The sequence below is a fragment of the Puntigrus tetrazona genome, chromosome 7, assembly GCF_018831695.1.
Source record: "Puntigrus tetrazona isolate hp1 chromosome 7, ASM1883169v1, whole genome shotgun sequence".
In the NCBI taxonomy this organism is placed as follows: Eukaryota; Metazoa; Chordata; class Actinopteri; order Cypriniformes; family Cyprinidae; genus Puntigrus; species Puntigrus tetrazona.
The window spans coordinates 33,759,182-33,780,104 of NC_056705.1; the positions used below are offsets into that span (position 1 = coordinate 33,759,182).

The 20,923-nt window shown below is 39.3% G+C and overlaps 4 protein-coding genes across 13 annotated transcripts in view; 3 read left to right on the top strand and 1 right to left on the bottom strand.

The window, feature by feature from the left end:
• The window catches only part of dennd4c (DENN/MADD domain containing 4C), a 49,068-nt gene extending 43,257 nt beyond the window's left edge, over positions 1-5,811 (top strand). For 2 of the 3 annotated variants that reach the window (XM_043243595.1, XM_043243597.1), the window contains exons 24-34: positions 31-226; positions 392-498; positions 582-756; positions 1,251-1,443; positions 1,677-1,857; positions 2,193-2,303; positions 2,487-2,624; positions 2,757-2,874; positions 2,996-3,149; positions 4,117-4,181; positions 4,410-5,811. In XM_043243595.1, the coding sequence (XP_043099530.1) occupies positions 31-226; positions 392-498; positions 582-756; positions 1,251-1,443; positions 1,677-1,857; positions 2,193-2,303; positions 2,487-2,624; positions 2,757-2,874; positions 2,996-3,149; positions 4,117-4,181; positions 4,410-4,546 (1,575 nt within the window). In that variant the 3' untranslated portion in view covers positions 4,547-5,811. The remainder of the gene's footprint in view (positions 1-30; positions 227-391; positions 499-581; positions 757-1,250; positions 1,444-1,676; positions 1,858-2,192; positions 2,304-2,486; positions 2,625-2,756; positions 2,875-2,995; positions 3,150-4,116; positions 4,182-4,409) is intronic. The other variant, XM_043243598.1, reaches the window with a different exon arrangement.
• A 1,933-nt stretch (positions 5,812-7,744) lies between these two features.
• Positions 7,745-12,036, top strand: chmp5b (charged multivesicular body protein 5b). The gene is made up of 8 exons (XM_043244701.1): positions 7,745-7,933; positions 8,345-8,449; positions 9,419-9,465; positions 10,584-10,677; positions 10,780-10,851; positions 10,929-11,037; positions 11,181-11,296; positions 11,680-12,036. The coding sequence occupies exons 1-8, from the start codon at positions 7,865-7,867 to the stop codon at positions 11,728-11,730; spliced, it is 663 nt and encodes a 220-aa protein (XP_043100636.1). The 5' UTR covers positions 7,745-7,864; the 3' UTR covers positions 11,731-12,036.
• Positions 11,978-17,041, bottom strand: fastkd3 (FAST kinase domains 3). Of its 7 annotated transcripts, none has more exons than XM_043244699.1 (7): positions 16,743-17,041; positions 14,332-15,605; positions 13,462-13,550; positions 13,188-13,350; positions 13,016-13,085; positions 12,802-12,916; positions 11,978-12,229 (listed from the first exon to the last, which is right to left on the bottom strand). In XM_043244699.1, exons 1-7 carry the CDS (start codon positions 16,751-16,753, stop codon positions 12,131-12,133), a joined length of 1,821 nt encoding a protein of 606 aa, XP_043100634.1. In that variant the 5' UTR covers positions 16,754-17,041; the 3' UTR covers positions 11,978-12,130. The 7 variants fall into 7 exon arrangements, 5 of the variants coding, with proteins under 5 accessions (XP_043100634.1, XP_043100632.1, XP_043100633.1 ...); XM_043244697.1 differs by having other exon boundaries at positions 14,332-15,775; XM_043244698.1 differs by lacking the exon at positions 16,743-17,041 and adding an exon at positions 16,640-16,699 and having other exon boundaries at positions 14,332-15,775.
• A 400-nt stretch (positions 17,042-17,441) lies between these two features.
• On the top strand, positions 17,442-19,750 carry mrpl15 (mitochondrial ribosomal protein L15). Of its 2 annotated transcripts, none has more exons than XM_043243297.1 (5): positions 17,442-17,656; positions 18,363-18,520; positions 18,615-18,780; positions 18,996-19,119; positions 19,289-19,750. In XM_043243297.1, the coding sequence occupies exons 1-5, from the start codon at positions 17,519-17,521 to the stop codon at positions 19,636-19,638; spliced, it is 936 nt and encodes a 311-aa protein (XP_043099232.1). In that variant the 5' UTR covers positions 17,442-17,518; the 3' UTR covers positions 19,639-19,750. The 2 variants fall into 2 exon arrangements, with proteins under 2 accessions (XP_043099232.1, XP_043099231.1); XM_043243296.1 differs by having other exon boundaries at positions 17,443-17,624.
• The last annotated feature ends 1,173 nt before the right edge of the window (positions 19,751-20,923 follow it).

The following is a 20,923-nucleotide window of genomic DNA, read 5'->3' on the forward strand; positions in this document are numbered from 1 at the left end:
TAGTCTGTATTTTGGATGTCTTTGATTCAGGAGGACAGCTCACAGCCCCGAGACAGTTTCCCTGCTAGGCTGGAAGAGCAGTTGCTCTCTGCAGAAGGAGCAATAGAGAACACATCGCCCAGAGGTCTAATGCCAGGCCTGGCCTCAAACGGGCTCACACACAGCAACACCAGCCTGGGCAGCAGCAGTGGAAGCAGCGATACCAGCCGTGCACAGCTGTCGACACGTAAGACTCATACATACATGTCCACTCCTAAACACACATATCAGCATGAGGCCAATAAAGATAAGTTTCCAATTTGAAGATAATGTGTTGTCATTGCAAGGTTAACTGGCTGTGCACAGTGTTTTGTTTGTTTGAAAATGTCTTTTTTTTTGCCATTCTTTACAGCTTTGACTCCAGGCCGCTCAATGAGAGGTGCAGACTCGGAGAGGTCTGAACATAGTTCCTCTCATCATGCCAGCACCTCCAGCATTTACCAGAATTGTGCTTTAGAGGTGAGAGCAGCGCCCTCTGCTGAAGTACAGTATCACTTCAGAATTAAGTGGTAAAATTGAACTTCACGTTTCTTTTGGTGCAGGTTCTAATGTCCAGCTGCTCTCAGTGTCGGTCTTGTGAAGCTCTGGTGTATGATGAGGAGATCATGGCAGGCTGGACAGCTGATGACTCCAATCTCAACTGTACCTGTCCTTTCTGTCAAATCTCGTTTCTCCCTCTACTCCATGTCGAGTTCCACGACCTGCACTCTACACCAGTTCCTAAACCATGTGATGCTGAATTATACGCTGCAAGTGCATTTTCTCCATGGTTTTTTTTTTCTCCATGTTGTATGCATGGGGTTTTGTTTCCTTGCCGCTGTCACCTTTGGCTTGCTTGGTTGGGGACACTTAACTTCTAGTGATTATCGTTGAATTGACTACAGAACCGTCTCTGCATTTAATAAGAAATTGGTCACGCATTATACATCCCTGTCATTATACTGTACAGTGCTTTGATGCAAACTGTGTTGTTAAAAGAGCTATATAAATAAAAAAAATGATTGATTTTGCTTGCTTTTACAGTGCAGAAAAAAAAGAAAAATGCATTTTTGTAGTATTTTTATAATGACACATTATGCATGCACAACTAGGAAATTAAACTTATATGTGCTTGTTCATATAACTGAGGTCACATAAGTGTCTTGTTTAGTGTTTTCAGTCAGATGCTATTTTGATAATAATCAACTACTGTTGTGTATTTTTGGTTAACAGTTTCTACTTGAAGTCAAGCACATCAGGAGACAGTATTAACAGCTCCAGCACACATCCAGCCACCTCTGGCTCCTCTGAAGTAAAAGTGGGTTGTTCTAGTGACCCTCCAGATCTCATGAGCTTCCCAGAATCTCCTGAGAACAGCAAAGGTCCTGTTGAAATGCCTGTCACTCAAACTGGAACCCCAAAGATGTACGTGAACGCATTCTTGAAATTAATCAAAACCATTTTTTTGTGGTGTATGAGTAAAAATCAAAAGCTTGATTTTTTTTTTTTTGAGATCAGTAGCGATATTAAAAGTTTTTATTGTTAAATGACCACCGAAATATTTTGTTAGTAGGTTAAATGGAAGATTAGTAGGTTAAATGGGGATGTTTGTGTCATAAATCTCGAATCCCATTGTGATTTCTGACTTTGTACCGTAGCCTTGTACCAGAGCCAGTACATTCAGACCCCCTGGGTCTAATGGAGAAACAAGCCGAGAAACGAAACACTTTAACTCGGAGCAACAGCGTGGGCGGCCCATTACAGAGTTTGGACTCGATCCAAAGACCCAATCATGGCATATCCACTACCAGCCTGCCCAACAGCCTGCAAGAGGTAGCGGTGAGTTAAAAACATCCCGTTTTAATATTCTGTAGGCTTTACGCTGCAAAAATGCTTTTTTTATCCTAGATTAAAGCCAATATATCAAAAAAAAATTTAATCTAGATGGATCTTTCAGAAAACAATTATTGTCTTGTTTTCAGAAAAGAGAAGTCAAAATTATGTTTTTACTTGATACAAGCAAAATCATCTGCCAATGACATACACAAAATATTTCTCTTTGATATTTTGGCTGGAAACAAGACTACAACATCTAGGCTAGATGAAGACTTTTTGCAGTGTGTGTATTATGCATATTGCTCACAAGTGATTCATTCTGTATTTTGATGTTCCAGGACACCCTGAGTCAAAAGTGGCCGAACCCAAAACCAGTTTCTGTGCCGTATCTCAGTCCACTGGTCCTTCGCAAAGAGTTGGAATCACTGTTAGAGAATGAAGGGGATCAGGTATTCAAGCTTGACCAGCTTTATATTCATCAACCAGTCACAGTGAATCACAGTGAACCTTCTTTTTGTGTTAGTCTCTAGTTGTGTTAAGTATCCATATGTACAGCCCTTTGCCTTCTATTGTGGTTTTGGCTTTATGTGTAAACCTTATGGTCTCTAATTCACCCATATCCAATATCACAGGTAATCTATACTCATAAGTTCCTCAGTCAGCACCCCATCATCTTCTGGAACCTGGTTTGGTATTTTCGCCGTTTAGACCTGCCCAGCATTCTGCCCGGACTCATTCTCACATCTGAACATTGCAACAATGGAGTGCAGGTCCTTGACATTTATTCACTCTGACTAGTGAAAGAGTTATTCAGACGACTTTTTCCTCAAATTGTGTGTACTGTGATTTCATCCCAATAAGTGTTTGCTAAATGTTGAACTGAACTCGTTTTTCTCTCATAGCTGCCACAGACGTCTCTGTCTCAGGACAGTAAGCTGGTGTATGTGCAGCTGCTGTGGGACAATGTCAACTTACACCAGGAGCCCACAGAGCCCCTCTATCAGCTTTGGAGGACCTTCTGTGAGTACAGCAGGGGCACCTATTCATTTGTTCAATATTGTCCCATTTTTAGAAACAGCAAATGAGAATGTGCCACTTGACTTCATGTGCGACACTGAATGTGAGTGTCCTTGTCGTACAGTGCAAAAGAAGGGCACACTAGCCCCCACTGACCACCAGGAGACTCGGACTCTGCTGAACAGCATTGTACGCAGCATTCAGACCAATGATGTTTACGGCCCCATCAACATGCTCCTCAGGGAGATCAGGAAACGGCCAGAAGTTAAACGGCAGAGGTTAGACATGCATGCGACATCTTGTATATATGACTAGTTTAGGCATGTAGCTCTAAGCCCAAAGGCTTTATAGATAATCTACACGCAATCTTAAATCAATCACATCGTTTGATTGATTTAAGCCTGTTTTGTCTTAATGTTTTGCATTAAACTGCAAGAGCTCACATCACAAGCAAGGAAGAATATGAACAAGCAAGTAACGAATATTTGCAGTGTTGCGAATGTGTTTTAATTATATTTTTGTAAAAAAAAATATTAGTAATATGTAAAAATGACATACTGGTCATCACTTACTAAGTGCATGTAAACTGTTTTCTAAATTTTTATATCAAGCAGTCAGTCACAAAATGCAACATGCCGTGACAAAGTGTGTTTTCTGTGTATTTCTTCAACACCTGTGACTAATCTAAATGCTTGTAATTGGTCACTGCAACCATATGCTCAACAGAAACGTCTGATGTAACGCTGAACACTACAGAAAAAATGTTGATTTAGGTTCATTCAGTGGATTGATTCAGCTAATTCCACTAGTGTGTCATGAGTTAGATCATTTCAGCTAGGTTAGTTTTCTCATCCGACAGTACAGTCAAATTGTATTAACTCGATTTAAGGTGACAGCAGCAAAGAATCCAAAGGTGGCAGATACATCAAGTAACATACATCAGGTGCTATAGGAAGTGTTCCTGGTTACAGTAGACCTAATCAATGCAGTCTAGCAGTGAACTCCGAAATTTACTAGACTGTATGTATGCTAGATTAAAGAGATGGGTCATTAGGTTTAAAGTGTGTCTGCCTCTCATACGGCATTAGGAAGACTGTAAGTATGAAGAATTATAATGTTATAGGAGCTTGCATACACAGTTACATTGTCATTTTCATTTACAAATTCATTTCAGAATTACTGGGTAAGTGAGGTTGTTCCAGTGGCACTCACTTTGTAATGTTGCTCACTTTTCTTCATTTCCAGGAGTATCTACAGGGAAATCATGTTTCTGTCACTTGTTGCCTTAGGAAAGGAGAACATTGATATTGGTAAGCATGAAAGGGCTTTCAATTACTGTTGCTAAATTAATCCAGTACCTATAGGATGGATGTCAGAAAACATGTCAAGAGCATATCAAATGGAATAATAATAATGCATTTTAATAAATAATACATTTAGTAATATTTGAATATTTCATGAAGTATTATGAAGCGTTTCTTAAAGTCATCTGGCAAACTGGTTCTTCTAACTATCTCTGCTCGATGTTTCGTCCACAGAGGCCTTTAATCGTGAATACAGGCTTGCATACAGCGAGCTCAGCACAGAACAGCTGAAAGTCCTGTCCCCCATTGACAGACCACCTAACAACAGCGTGCAGTGGTGCCTCAAGTGCTTCGGAGCCCCCTTCATCTGATCTCGGTGACCGTAAAAGTCAGCGAGAGAATTGTACAGTCATTTAATTCGTTTGCACCGTCACCCGAAATGGTCATTTTTATCATTCACCGGAATAAAAACTGGCTTCTTTTGTTCTGAAATTCCTGAAAGCGTCGTGGCACCAAGCGTACAGCGGTTAGACACTGTATTTCACCGGCGGTTTTCAGATGTTGAACACTGCCTCTTGTGTGTGAGCCCGTTTCAAACTGCAGTGGAAGTAAACGAAAGACTGAAAAATCTATTCACTGTGAGACGTTTCTCTACACTGCCTTCGCTGGCCTTTCTCTTCAGCTGAGTGTGTGTTCTGGAGAGGTGGCAGTGACAATGGTCTTATTTGATGTGCACTTTTAGAAATGGTTGCTTTATCATTCTCCATTGTTGCCATGTCTTTTTATATATATATATATATATATATATATATATATATATATATATATCTCTCTATATTTTTTTTCTATATTGGGATATTTGTTTTTCTCAACTTGAGCGATCTTTGGCTAGATTTTCGCGGAGTCTTAACCCTTTAATGTGGGCTTTGAGCGTCACAGTGCAAGGTGAGAGGTTTGTGTGTGTGTGTGTGTGTGTGTGTGAGAGAGTGTGCGAGAGAGTGTGTATTAGGTAGACCAGACCTTAAAGCGATACACTGTGAGAGAGGACAATCAGATGAATTTCAGAACATTCCAGAAACCATCTCTAATGTCTTTAACAGGCCAGAAACAATACAAGTGATGGTATAGCGATAAACCGTTATTTCTTAAAAATGGACACTTTTATCCTAAATGTAGGATTTTGATGTATCGTGGGAAATATTGTGACATGCATCCAGAATGGAGATGATTTATGAAGTGAAATAACTCCTTATTAATGCATTCGTGCAGTTTTTTCGGTTTAGTACAGACACTTTGATTCATTCGTAATATGTATGCAGAAAAAAAGTCTTTAACACAAAATGGAAAACGTCCGTAGAAACTCAAACAGGAAATACATAGAAATATTTTTAAAACTAGCTTTTTAATCTACTAGATGACTTTAGTTATAGCAAGCTAGTGTCCATTCATTTTATTAAAATCTCGTTCCATTGTACATGCGAATCCAAAGGATGTTCATTTACTGTCGTTAGCGAATGAATCATTGAAGAAATCAAAATAGATCTTGTGCCTTGTTATCAGTTGAAGATAGGACTTGTAAAAGATTTGTAAAATATGCGATTAATTTACTACTAATAAATTAACATGAAGAGTGAAATTGGTCTGATTTTATTTATCATTTTTACTTCCACTCTTACTTTTCTATTTAATTGAAATTGTACATTTTCAGTCGCTTTAAAAGAGGCATCTTATCGTTTCTGGAACTGTTATATCATTACCAAGAAAATATTACTGCATGTGTTGCATGATAGGGCTCTCTTTGACTCCATCGCTGTTCTCTCAAATGATAAAACCTACATATTACAAAACAACAGCACACAAAATACTAGTTTAACCCATTAAATACTGTTATTCTATATCTATACACAGCAGAAGTGGTGGTGTTGTTTTTCTGAGAACGAGACAAGTTTAGTATATCGTGATGATGCAGGAGTTCATGTTTTTTTAGTAGGTGGATATACTGTATGTCATTGTTAGTCTTGGATGCTTGCATTGCATGGTCACATTAAAGAGGAAAAACTCTGATGCACCAAACTGTTTGAGATTTATAACCACCTGGAACTTTATCGTTTTATTTAACTGTTCATCTGAAGTCAATAATGTTTTAGTCGTTTCATGCAGAGAGGATCTGACCCGTAAACAGCAGCCTCGTTCAGCATTAAGTTTCATGTCATGTCCAGGCTAAAACAGAGCCTTGATCTCACTATAAATTCTCAAGTGACGTGAAACCATATATATGGATATCTTAGTTTCCAGCAGGCTGTTCTCTGGTCACACAGGCTGGACTTATCTAATCGTTCAGTGCCTTTAAACCCTGTCCTGCATGCTTATTCTCACCTGCCTCCACTTTTGAATGCAACACCCACAACTCAAAATCAAACACAGATGCATACGACCAAGTCTCACCCTATTTTACGCTACTTCAGTTGCATTGTATTATCCTATCGTAGAACTCCATCCGATCTCAGATATATACGCAATAATATCATTGTACTAGAAAATCTTTACATGTAGATATGTGTGTAGACACTGTTGTGACGGTTCTTACCTGTGGTACTAAAATATACTTGATCACGTGAGTGTGAAAGTGTCAGGTGACTATCCTTCTTTAACTGCAGGGCAATAAGATGTACAATAAAATAAAAAAATAAAATTGTTGAATAAATAAAATGTCAATTGAAGGGAATTTGCCAGCTGTCCCCCTCCCTGCCTGTTTTTGTACTGATTTAAAGGAACTATTATTCGTGAACCCAGTCAGTGTTAGAATGTATGTTTTAAAGCAATATTATGTATGATAAAGAGGTCAGGCCTGGCGGTGTTTAATCTGCTTTTTTTGTGATTACAAATGCAAATAAAGTTGAAAATCGATATGTTCTAATAAGGATAAGAAATGCCACACATTTAGATGCTTTTATTTGACTAATAAGCAAAACATAGTGTGTTCATTTATGTTTAACACGCCGCTTGTGAATATTTTATACAGATGACAAGTGATATTAATGCTGAATCGGTATTTTACATCTATATGAAAAAACAGCTGACTGTTTATGAAGGAAATATTAAGAGATGATCCAATGAAACTTAAAGAGATCATTTTGTGCATGTTGTGTTTTTTATTGCATGCAGATTCGCCATGATTGATCCATACTTTAAATAAACAGTAATCTGTGATTTATTTAACATTTTTTCATAATTCTATTATATAAAAAATCCGGACGAATACAAGTGATTCATTTCAGTTTTATTAATAGTAACGCAGTGAAATATAAAACTAACCAGGGAATCGTTTTTTGGGTGTTGGTTTCCTTCGAGACCACCGCCACCTAGCGGCAGCCGTGGGGGTTTCGAAACAGTAATCACGTGATTTGTCCAATTTGGTACGCGCTACGAACAACGGATTCAAAAATAAAATATTCATAACGTCTTGGAAGCTGAGCGAAGCAGCGTTTGAAAAAGTGACAGGACGCGACGCGACACGTCGCTTGCTCGTGACGACCGGACGCGGCCTGTGGGGATGCCCCTTCTGGACGTCATGACGTCGCTACTTCCGGATACTTCCAGGCTGTGTTTTGTTGTCGGGTGGAGGTGGAGAGACTGTTTTCTTCTTTTATTTTTGATTATTTGACCTGCTCGCTTACACCAGTGTCGACATGAATCGTATCTTCGGACGAGGAAAGGCCAAAGGACCGCCACCGAACCTGACGGACTGTATATCGGGTGTATGTTTGTTTTCTATATAACTTCGGAGAAAGAAACAAAAGGCGGCTGTGCTGAGAGCCGAACGCTTGTCAGTGTTGATTGAGTTTCTCACTGAGTCGTGTTTCTTCATATTATCAGCCTGTGGATTCTTCCTGTTCGTGTTTTGTTCTGAGGGGTGTTGTGTCATGTGGAGAAACGCTGCCTTGATTTTATACTTCTCTCGTTGATGTTAAAGAAGTTTCGTAGTATTGTTGTGTATGACGACGAGACGTGTGATTCTGAACCAGTCTTGCTGGTTTCTTTAGAGTTCAGGGACTGAACACTGGGTGTCATTTTTTCCTATTTTACAATTACAGCTTCTCGTATCCTAAGTAGATGAAGCACGTGTGTGTTTGGGTTTATGTGGCATTCTTTATTTCCCTTAATTCCAGGTTGACTCACGAGCAGAGTCTATCGATAAAAAGGTAGCCAGACTTGATGCTGAACTGATGAAATACAAAGATCAAATGAAGAAAATGAGGGATGGCCCATCAAAGGTAAGAACCGGCTCAAACTTCACCTGGGTAGTGTTGTGTGTCTCTGCCATAGATCACACAGTTTTAAAAAAAAAAAAAAAAAAAAAAAAAAATATATAAATATATATATATAGATATATATATATATATATATATATATATATATATATATAATTTTTATTATTTATTTATTTTTAGGTAAAAGAGGATTAGATGGCAAAAAAAGTTAGTAGATTTGGGCACTTTCATGTGTTTGAAAGACAAAGGCCTTCCAAAGTAATACTTGGTGTATATAACTGATATTCAAAATTCAAAGAAAAAAGTCACGCGTTAATGTCATCATTTCATCCAGCAGGTCTTAAATAGAAATGATTGTAAATCCAGTGGTCAAATGTGAGTGTATGTAAGCATAGGCCTATTTAGAAAGCACAAGTTAAGAGGAATTGGGGAGAATCGGTAAATTATTAATAAATTATTGCTGTTGTGTAAATATTATGTAATCGTGTAATCCATAAAAAGTAAATGTAGCCTGATTAAAAGTATTTTAAATGTAATTGACTTATATTTTGGATTCTGTAAGTCTGATTCCCTAATCCAGATCAGATGTAATGAGGTAATGACCACAGATGATACATGATGGAAATCATTCCCTTTGCTACAGCTCTTAAATTCCATTTATACTGTGTATTTAAACCTGAGGTGTTTTCTGACATTAAACTTGGTGTGACACTCTTATACACTAGATATGAATATCTCCAAATGTTTCAAAGAAAGCTCTTGTGTAGGTTCAGAAGACACGTGCTAGAGCTACAGCTCTCAATTTTCTCTTACTTGATTTTGCCTTGAGTTTTGGTTACTCAAAATAAATACCTTTTTTAGTTTTTTTTGGTTTAATTTGGTTATCTATTTCTTTCTCTCTGGTGTCTGACAGAGCTGACATAATGCAAACAAGACATTGGGGAAAATAAATCAATTCTTCTTGTGTTGTAGAACATGGTGAAACAGAAAGCCATGAGAGTCCTCAAGCAGAAGAGAATGTAAGTGCTCTTGTTTGTAGTAATGCTTAATGTTCACGCATACGATGCGTTTTCACATCGGTGCGCTCTCGGGGGGTTTGAACATCCCTAGCTTCTTAGAAATTCCATTTTATTTTGCTAGGTTGTGTTTAGCTGGATGTTTCTAGCATGTTGTATCAGATGGGTATTACTAACATGCACTTACTGAAGTTATACTAGCATGGTTGTGCGTGTTTATGGCATTTTGCTAACATTTTTTGTGCTTTCTGGTATATTTAGAGCCCAAGCACTGAAAGTGTGAAGTTCCTAATTAAACTACGGCCTCATCCTCGCTTAGTCTAAGTCCTGTCTGTGAAACCAGGGGCATGTTTCCTAAACGTTTTATCAAATAAGCCAGTTTTACTCACTCCTCCTAGGCTGGGTTAATCTTCATCTGATTCAGCAAACAGAAGTGAAGTCATTACACTTGTTCTCCTGAAGAAGCATACTAGTTTTTAACATACGGTTTGAAGCATATTGTTTTGAAGTTATAGTGGGTTTTCTACAAAACATTTTGTGGGCAATTGTCAGAATGCCCTGTTCTCTATAGCAGAATTTTTTTAGAGCTTGGTCATTGTTTTCAGCATAAGTCAGCTTACATATAAATTAAATAGACATGCAATGCCCATTTTTTTATCTTAACATATTAAGTTTAAGCTTTTGAAAGTGTAGGGATGTGTGCTAGGTTTCATGTGAATCAGATGAACAAACTAGAAGGGCGTTTCTTTTTTTTTTTTTTATTGTAGCGCATGGTTCCAGACCCAAACACAGATTGTCTTATATCTAATATACTGTTATATTTATTTGCTTATTTGTTTTGTGACACTGTTAATATGTTGTATGCTGTGTTTTCTTCTTGCAAGCAAGTTTGGTTAAGAGTTATCCAAATGAAGAAATGAAAGTACATAATTGTGTTTACCACAGGGGTGTCTAACCCTTGCTCCTGGAGGACCGCTGTCCTGAGGAGACATAGTGGAGCTAAACTATAGGACGGTGGTCCTTTAAGACCGAGTTTGGACACCACTGTTTGACTAAGAGCACACACACACACACACACACAAGCCGATACAAGCCATTGAGGGATACTGTTATATCTCCAGGTATGAGGGGCAGAGAGATCAGTTGATGCAGCAGTCATTTAACATGGAACAAGCAAACTACACCATCCAGACACTAAAAGACACCAAGACCACTGTAAGAACTCAGTCCTAAGAAAAAAAGCGTCTTATGTTTCAACATTAGCAATATGTAGCAAGCGTACTTCTCTTCTGTGTGTGCATGTCATTTCGAACATAGGTGGACGCAATGAAAATCGGTGCCAAAGAAATGAAAAAAGCATACAAGAATGTTAAAATTGATCAGATCGAGGTAAGATTCCTTTCATGTGAACCACTAAATCGTCTGAACTGATTAAATGATCATCGGTTTTGCTGTTCCTGCTGCAGGATCTACAAGATCAGTTGGAGGACATGATGGAAGATGCTAATGAAGTGCAAGAAGCTCTCAGCCGCAGCTACGGGACACCAGACATCGATGAAGATGACCTGGAAGCAGGTTCGTTCACAGCGTGTCCAGCTAGTTCCGTTTATTTTGTGCATTTAGCAGTTTTTGATATATTACTAATAATTCTGTGTATTTACTTCGTTCACTATGAAATGTTGGTATGGCAACGCATGATTGTTTGTCTGTATCATAAGAACTGGACGCACTCGGTGATGAACTCCTCTTGGACGATGACAACTCCTACCTGGATGAGGCTTCTTCTGCTCCAGCTATACCCGAAGGAGTACCAGGAGACAGAAGCACGAATCGGGTAAACACGGACATTAATCAAAAAAAACAACATATTCATTTAGTGTTTCCTAGAAAATGTGAAAACTTGTTTTATGCAGTTAATGGCAAACGCAGGAAGCAAACAAATCCGCATTCACACAAGTTCTAGTAGTGCTGTCAAAAGTACTGGTGCATCAGTATCAAGCCATTACTTTCATTTGAATCTTAAAAGTGCTTTCAGATGCTCTCAGGTATATTTGTCTGTAAGGATAACGACGGATGGGGTCTGAAGTAGAGTGCTGTGGATCTGACCACTGTTTTATTCACATGCTCTTTGCTTTGAGGAGATGGGAATAACATCCACTGTTACAGAAAATGATTTTTGCAAACTGACATAAGAATTGCATTTGTTCTCTCAAACAGGACGGTGTACTGGTGGATGAGTTTGGCCTTCCTCAGATTCCAGCCACATAATGAAACCAAAGGACAATACATCCTAAACCCTCGAAAGATTCGGACACAAACACTGGGACAGACCTTCAACGTCAAGATGTTATCAGTTTTTAAAATCAGTCTTGATCGATGTATAATCTTTTGCTTCATAAGAAATATATCAATGCTATCTTTCAACATTAATAATTGGGTTCGGAATTTGTTGGTTGGTTTCTTTCTGACCTTGTAGATAGGATTTATGTTCTGAAGGATATACACCAGAAGGTGGTTTACTTTGTACTGCAATACACTTTATTGAAAGCATAAATAAATATAATTTACATACAATCTGTTCACAAATCAATATAATTTCTGTACACAAACTTCTGTATACATATTGATCTACAATTCATTAGTTTTTTTTTATTTGGTAATCTAGAGATCACCAGCTGAGTCTGTAGCTGTGAGGAAAGATCTTCTTGTGCAGATATTCCACGGCCTCTTTTTTATTCTTGAGTGTCTCAAATTCAGAGTATGGAATCTAGAAACAGAGCATACGCAGGTTTTTAACATTGTCATCATACAGGACTGCATTTAAAGGAATAGTTAAAGAAACATTTGTTTTGGGGTTATTTGTTCCCCCTAGACTTGGAGACCACTGGAGTTGTATGTGTAACTTCACACTACATCAGGTTTTTTTTTTCCAGCGCTTGAAATGTTATGAAGCTTTTGGATTGAAAAAACAACAATACTTATATAAAAACATCGTCTTATATTACACCTTGTGAAACCAGCAGGTTTTCTCTCAGGTCTTTGAACATTCTTCATATTTGTAACTTATTAAACGGGGACTTTTTGTTGAAATGCATGTAAAATTATGACCATATTTAAACAAACAAATTTATATTCCACACTGGAACCCAAAAGTGGCGAGTTTGGAACAACAGTAGATTAAATGACTCCTTTTATTTTGGAGAACCATTCCTTGAAATAAATGTTATCTCTTGATTTATAAAACGTGCAAACACACGTGGAAAGGCATGGAAGAACAAATCTATTTTAATGAAGCACAGTCGGTGAATAAAAAGGCAAAGGAAATTGAGTTTGTTTTACCTGGACAACTTCATATCCCAGAATCCTCAGGTGCCGCTGCTTGATGGATTCCTTGCCTAGCAGTTTGTCTGAATTAGCTGCGAAGCGCTTAGACCCATCAATACAGAGAGCAATTCTGATAAACAAATTAATATCAATATCCCAAAACGCATGTGTTCTCAGTCGACGAATCATCACTTCCACCTTTACTTGCAAACAGCAGGAAATGCCTTACCTTTTATAAACCTGATCTCTATGCGAAGCAGGCAAGACGTAGCCTTCTTCATCTAGTTTTATCTCAATGTCTGCACACACACACACAAAACGAGAAAACAGGTTCACACGTGTCGCTGTAAGACATCGACAGCTCTACAGTTTAAGGATCGAACTGGATGCGTGATATGTACCTAGCGTATAACAATACGGTGTGAGTACTCTGGAAGCAAAGAACGACTGAGCCCCGAGCAGATCCACCAGAGCGGACCTCACAGCGTTGTAGAAGTGAGGCTGGACCGGAGTCTCCAAATCCAAAAATGACTTGACTTGAAACTTCTGCGGAAGTCGTGGTCCCTTCGTTTAAAAGGAAGAAATACGTGAAACACGTTTTGTCGACCACAGAACAATTTTGACGCGCAGTTTTAATACTAAAAGTGATTATTATTAGGCTGCAGGTTCACTCACGTCGTAAAACGGACACTCAAGTTTTACAGTCATGTAAAGTTGGGTCAGCTGTTCAAGCACTTTGTGATCTATCCTGCTGCCCTCCTCCCCTTCAACAGAGAGATGGAAACATGACTTCAAAAGTATGTTGCATAGGAATATTAATGATTACTTGCTAAATCAATTTTAGAGGTGGTTTCCCGAACGGGATTTAAATTAAGACAGGAGTAGGTCTGATGTAGATTAGTATAAAAACTAATCTTCTGGTCAACTTTTCATCAAAATCACATTCTGAAATGTCTTTCTCTCTAATGCACACTGAAATTATAAGAAGCGAAATCCCTGAAGATCTATATTCCAGTTGGTATTTACATATACATTTACATTATATATTTTTAAAACGCCAGGGTGACTAGGGATACAAATGATCCAGCCCTGACTTCCTGTTTCACAGGAATAGTAAGGAGGAAGCAAATTGTCTTCGTCATCCATCACAATAAAAAAAAAGGTGTGTCTTGAAAAATTCATTGCTGGAGCAATCATACAAAAGGACCATCAAAATCATAATAATTATTGCAATTTTAGTCTAGGACTAACCATTTCTTTTGTCAGTAAAAATCACAGTTTCTCAACCAATCTGTATTTTCTATATCCCACACTAATCATAGTAACAAATGTAATTATTTCAATGATTAGCTAAATACCAATACTAGCATTCGAGCATATTTAAACTAATGTATAAGTAGGACGTGTGTATATAAACAAGGATAACCCCAAAATATCACCGTACCATATAAATGGTAATGATTAATGAATGAATTAACATTAAAATAAACGATGAATTAATCGCGGACCCAGGTACTATATAGAAAATGTTCCATTGTTTCTTACCCTGTAGCTGCTGCATGAAGTAAGGACTGAAGACTTTTGAGACAAAATTAAGTGGATATCTCTGTAGAAGGGTACAGGCATACAGTAGGTCTAGCAGGGCTCTGGGATGAAATTGGGAAAAGCGGGCATGCAAAACGGACTCCACTTTTTGGAACAACCTCCCGGCATCAGGTGGCAGGTATCCCAACGCTCCCAGAGCGGCGATCTGTTGCGACACCTGGCACGTCGAGTACTCCTCAGCACGATACAAGAAGCTCTCAGCCACCGTGTTAAAAACGGGTGGAGAAAGAATGCGCCATCTCCGGAAAAACTGCATCACCTTGGTAACGGTCTCTGGATGAGCAGTGAAGGCGACCTTGGGCACGTGGCGCTCGAGAGCTACCACCAGAAAGTGGTCATTGTGTCCGTAGTGCATGAGTGCAGACAGCACCACAGTCAGTTCCTCGTCTGCAAAGTTTTTCACGTGATGGACAGCTTGCTTGCAAAGTGCAATTACGAGCGGCAATGCTTTATTATGTCTCGATTTTAATAAAGCGGCTAGAATTTCACTAATCATGCTTGGGCCCATTAGTGGCGCTAACTGACGTGCCCGAGCGTTCATTTTATTTAGAAGCTCCTGATAGCAATCATCTTCACCCAAACCTGTTGAAAGCATCGAGTAAGCAGCGACTAGCTCTGCCATATTCCACTGACCCGTATCTTTACTTTGGATCTGACTCATAGCCTGTTTTAGAACGCCGCTGTTAGGTCCTTCCAACGCAAATAAAGCCCTTGATAACCCACACAGCGTTTCGACGCCGAGCCGCTCCAAATTCAGTCTCTTTCGACTCTCGGACACCAGCTTTAGCACTAGGCTGCTGTGAGGGTCAAGGTAGAGACGCGTACAGCCCAGGAGAGCTCTGACCAATACCTCATCCTGCAATCCTGCTGAATCGTGCTCCAGGGTTTGACAAAGTTTATTAAGGCCCGCATCGGACAGCAGAGCATCTGATAGATCGTGCGTGGAATGGTGCTCCAGGTCCGCGAGCCGGTGAAGTATCGATGCTGCCGTTGCACCTGAGAGGTAAGGGTGAGATCGCAAGAGGCGAAGAACTTGCTGAGACGAAGTACACGAGGCGAGTCGTTTCATAAAAGCGCGGTCTTCGTCAGAAGGCAGGTAGTGCAACAGAGACAGAGCAGTTCCACTGGGGAGGAGCTCCTGGTAAGGGCGAGAAGATCTGGCGGCGAGGAACACCGAGTCTCGTTCTGCGGCGCATGCACCCCTTGGACCGAGGCTGGAACATGAGGAAAAGCAGACGGTAGAGGTTCGGAGATGGGAAGAAGACGGAGGCTTACCAGCACACGCTTTCAGAGACTGAAGGAACCATTCGTCCAAATAGCTCAGGAAATGCTGCCTCAGTGGTAGCGTTCTGGCCATCACCAAAAGCGCCATCATATCCTTAATCTGCAGAACATGAACGTTAACGTTAAACATCATGGTCTACTTAACTAGTGATCACAACTAGTGAAATATTTCTGCTTTTCCTGTTGATGAGTTTTAAAACTAAACAATGCTTTCTTTTTTTCTCCCACTCTCTCCTTCAAGCCTTCAAGGGTTACTCCAATCCAGAAGGAACATTTTGTCATTGGCCTGAATCAGTTTGTTCAAGAATGGGATTTAGAGAAAGAGAAAAAGCTGTGCCTGTTTATAATATACTAAATATACTAAAAGCAGTCACTCTGAACATGTCTTGCTATGGCCACTGCGCAGCTGAAAAAAGCAGCTAGCACTCAAAGACGCTCAAACAGAAGAACTCGGCCTCTCTACACAAACTTGTGACTGAATCATCATGCCTTGGAAGCTTTTTCAAGAAACCAGCTGCTGATCTGAACTGTCTTTCTGACACAAATAAAAACTACTTCTGTAGTCTACTGGAAGACGGTGAGATCAAGGTGAATCAGAATCAGTCCCTAGTATCAGTTGGTTAGCAAAAACCTGCCATAAGATTCGCATCGCCAGCAGTAAGATTTGTTCCCGGTGCATTCTGGACTCTGGCAGGGCTTCAGTATCTTTATGGACTAGATTTCTAAGCGCGGCCAGGGCTTATACCCTCGCATTGAGAAATGAAGCATCACATTTTTATAAACACCTAAAACGAGTGACCTCAACTCCTTACATTTAAAGCCCTTAGAAACCATGAAGTGAACCCTGAAAAGACTCCCTGATTCAGATATTCCTGTTGTAAAAAAAGGCACTGAAACAGCCAGTTCATCATAAAATTTGGAGTAACCAAATTAGAAAAAAGAAAAACACAATATTGTATCTTACCAGCAACAAGAAGCATTAATGTATATCACTAAAAAGAGTCAACATCAGTGCGTCATGTTAGCAGTTCAACTAATCTCTAATAATATGAATGAATAACGGTTACCTCAGAAGCATGGGTTCACTGAAGATTACACACTACTTATAATAATGACAAAATAACTACGGTGCTTACACAAAATAATGTATACAATGTAGCTGAGAGGAACTTAAGTTTCACATCCTCTCGAGTCAAATTTTCTGACATACGCTAAAAATGCAAACCATTTAAAGGGACAGCGGTGAGCTTATACGAGGCAGTGATGCTAGTTATTATTTCTAATAAATTGCTATGAGGTCCACTCAGCCACTAGCCCCGATGAAATGTGGGTTCGACTTTCTCATTCTCGCCATGCTATGCTCTTCTTCGCCTTCTCCAGAGATTTGTGTTCAGGAGCGTGTCGCTGCCCTCTTCCGTTGATCCGATGAACTACGTTTAACCCTATAAGCCCCGAAGAAAGGCGGTTATTTTACGAGTAGCAAACACAAAATACAGACTCGTAACGGTAGCAGGGAGAGATAGAATTGATACAAATGGTAAAGAATTTTCTATATTTTAAGGGAAAATCTTTACATTTGGACATTCTCATGCTGAGATTAGTTTGCTCAAAGGAAATTTTAATTCTCATTTGACATTCAGTATTTAAGGGAAGAAATAAGAAATCTATTTTTTATCTGTAATTTAATATACATAATTTTTGTTCACCAAGTTTCAATGTAACCCAAATATGCAACCTATTATTTTTGCGCCCTGCGTGTGCTTCCGGTTTAGAGTACCACGTGGTACCCCTGTGTCGTCTGCCCTTGCAGTAGCAGTTCTATGCTATAGCGTTTCGATTTATAATGTCTATAACAAAGACAACGGCGGGGAAAACCATCGACATAGTAAAGAATCTACCTCGTATTACCCTCGCAAACCTTCGACCAAACCCGGGGTCGAAAAAAAGATGTAAGTTTCTTTATTTAAGATGTGGAAGATCAGTGGTTTAGCTGTTAGCTGAGGAGCGGCATGACAGTCAGATGAACAGAATGTAGGTTTATAGTGGCCACATCCTACCATTTTCTCAAATCACCGAAGTAGTGTCACAACTGGACGTTATAGGTAGTAAGTCTACTAGTGACAATTGTTAATACTAGCTAGCTAATACCTTGCTTTAAAAAGAGGTTCCCAAATACTATTATAATTTACAGTAAATACTATGGTGTTCTTGAACCGTGAAAGCGTATTATACTGCATATATTACAGTATTTACAACACTTTAATTAATGCTGTAGGATCCTGTTATTAACTGTAGTGAACTGATAAACTGTAAAAATACTGCAGTATACTTTAGGTTTTTAATACAGTAAACTGTAATATATTGTACTATAATATAACCTATAGTTGACAAAAACTATACCATATCAACTATAGAATAACCACGACAAATTAATTCAAGGTTCAAAATCTAATTTTAAGTTGAGCTCCTGTGGTAATGTGTTGACGATGACGATTTGCACATATTATTGATACTTTATACATTTCTTGGAAGATTTATTTGCAGAACAATTATGATTTATATAAACGTAAGCCACTAAATTAGCTAATAAGTGCATTTTACTTTAGCTAATTAGCAAGCTACAGAGCCTGTCACACTGGTAATTGTCAAGTGATTTCATAAGTGTACCGTATTTTATCACTTTCAAGGAAAAGCACAGAGGTCGTGGAATGCATGGAGGCAATAAAAGTGGACGGGGGCACACGGGTGAACGGCAGCGTGGTAATCGACCCCGACTGGGCTTTGAAGGTGGACAGACTCCGTTCTATCTGGTCATTCCAAAATATGGCTACAATGCCAATCACAGGTATTATGGTTCATATCGGCCGAAATATATTGTTACGTGTACATCTTTTACATTCATGGCTAAAAAACGCTATGTGTGTGTTTTATTCATCCAGTCGTCGGCTGCAGTATCCCCCACTATCCCTACGCAGACTCCAGTATCTAATAGATTTAGGTCGTGTTGACCCCATGCAACCCATCGATCTAACCCAACTCGTCAATTGCAGAGGGATTGCAATCCAGCCTATGAAACGAGACTATGGTGTTCAGCTGGTTGATGAGGTGTGTGTGTTAAATGGCTGAATGTTTTGTTGTGAACTCTGTCACATTTGCATTGGTGACAATTGTTAGTAATTGACTGCGTTGATGGACGGGATCTCGCTCTCTTCGTCTATGCCTGCGCTGGCACGTGCTTCTGGGAGTAAATCGGTAAGAAATCTGACTGCAGTAACAAAAGAATTTATTCATAAAAGTCATTTTCATTGGCTCTGTTGCAGGGGGCTGATATATTTCGTGCTAAAGTAAACTTGGAGGTCCAGGTTGCTTCAGAGAAAGCTATTGCTGCAGTTGAGCGAAATGGTGGTGTGATCACAACCAGCTACTATGATCCTCGTAGTCTCCGTAAGTATGCCTGCACTATTCCTGGGCATATCGTGAACCATGACTTCTGTGAAAATCCAATCTAACTCAACAATACAGGGATACTTGAAATATCGTTGGCATTGGGTAATTGTCATAGTAGATAATATCAGTTGCTCAATAAGATTTGTGTGTGTGTGTGTTGTTTTAGAAATCCTCACCAAACCAGTACCCTTTCTCATGTCTGGAGATCCTATACCCAAGCGCCTTCTCCCTGGGGAAGACCTTCTTCCATATTACACAGATGCCAGTAACCGCGGCTACCTCGCAGACCCAGATAAAGTCCGAGCTGCGAGGCTAGGTCTGGCTAAAAAGTATGGCTACACCATACCTGACATCACAACAGACAAAAGTTTTGAAATGCTGGTACAAAGAAAAGATCCTCGTCAGATTTTTTTTGGGTTGTCACCCGGTTGGGTGGTGAATATGGCAGACAAGAAGATCCTCAAACCTACTGATGATAAAGTCTTGCAGTATTATGGCAATGTTAAGTCTTTATAGCTCTTCACATTGTGAATGTCTATGGAAATAAGTTTGTGTATATTTATATAGTGAAAGTTGTAAAAACCTAAATTCAGTGTCTGTTAATAAAAAAAACCTGATTCAACAAATAGTCCTTCTTCATTTATTTATTTTAACTTGAATATAAAGTTGCGGGCTGCTATAGCCAAACCTTTGGAGAGTTACGGTGTGGAGAATCCCCTAAGAAGAGTACCGCCCAGACTGTTTTGTGCCCAGAGTGAAGCATGGAGGTGGATCAGTGATGGTTTGGGCTCAATATCATGGCGTTCCCTAGACTCTATACTTGTGCTAGATGAGCGCATCACTGCCAAGGACTACTGAACCGTTCTGGAGGACCATGTGCACCAAATGATTCAAACACTGTATCCTGAAGGCTGTGCCGTGTATCAGGATGATAATGCACCGATACACACAGCAAGACTGGTGACAGAGCGGTTTGATGAACGTGAAAGTGAAGCTGAACAGCTCCCATGGTGAAGTAGAAAAAAACAAGCCACACACTCTGTTTTTTTTTTATTTTATTTGGTTTTTCTCTGAAGTGTGTCACAATACCGAAGTAAAACTTCCAGTTCACCTGGACACCTTGCTCAACATCAGATTGTAAAGGCTTTGCAAATCTCATAATCTACAGTGCATAACATTATCAGAGATTCAGAGAAACTGGAGGAATCTATGGGACAAGGCCAAAGACCTTTGTTGGGTGCCTGTGGTCTACGGCGTCACTCATTGATGCATGATAACGCTTGATTCTGTTGATGTTACTAAATGGCCCTGGGAATGCTTCATGAAAACATAATTTAGCATCTGAATAGGTCTAAAGACGACAAGAAACTCAGCAGCTGGAAACCTATATCAGGCAAGAATAGGACCAAATCCCAACATCAAAACTCATAACCTCGATACTTAGAGCTGCTTAGAAAGGAAGAGATGCTAAATCATGGTAAACATGCCCCTGTCCCAGCTATATTGAGATCTGGTTTTCAGGTTTTACTATGATAAATGACTTTTTTTTTTCTTCTATATGCAAATGTTGGTACATTGTAGAAAAGGAAAGAACTTTAGAAGATCCCTATCTCAACTACTCAGGTGTATATTTATTATTATAAAGCATCATAGAGTATATTATGCAAAGAGTATATTTCTAAATATGATATTAATGCACAGAAACAAGGACGTATTATATAATGTTATTTAGCGAGAACAGATTTCATAAGGGTTGTTGTCCCCTTTAATTTTGCTCTTTATCTGAGCTTCACACTCCTTC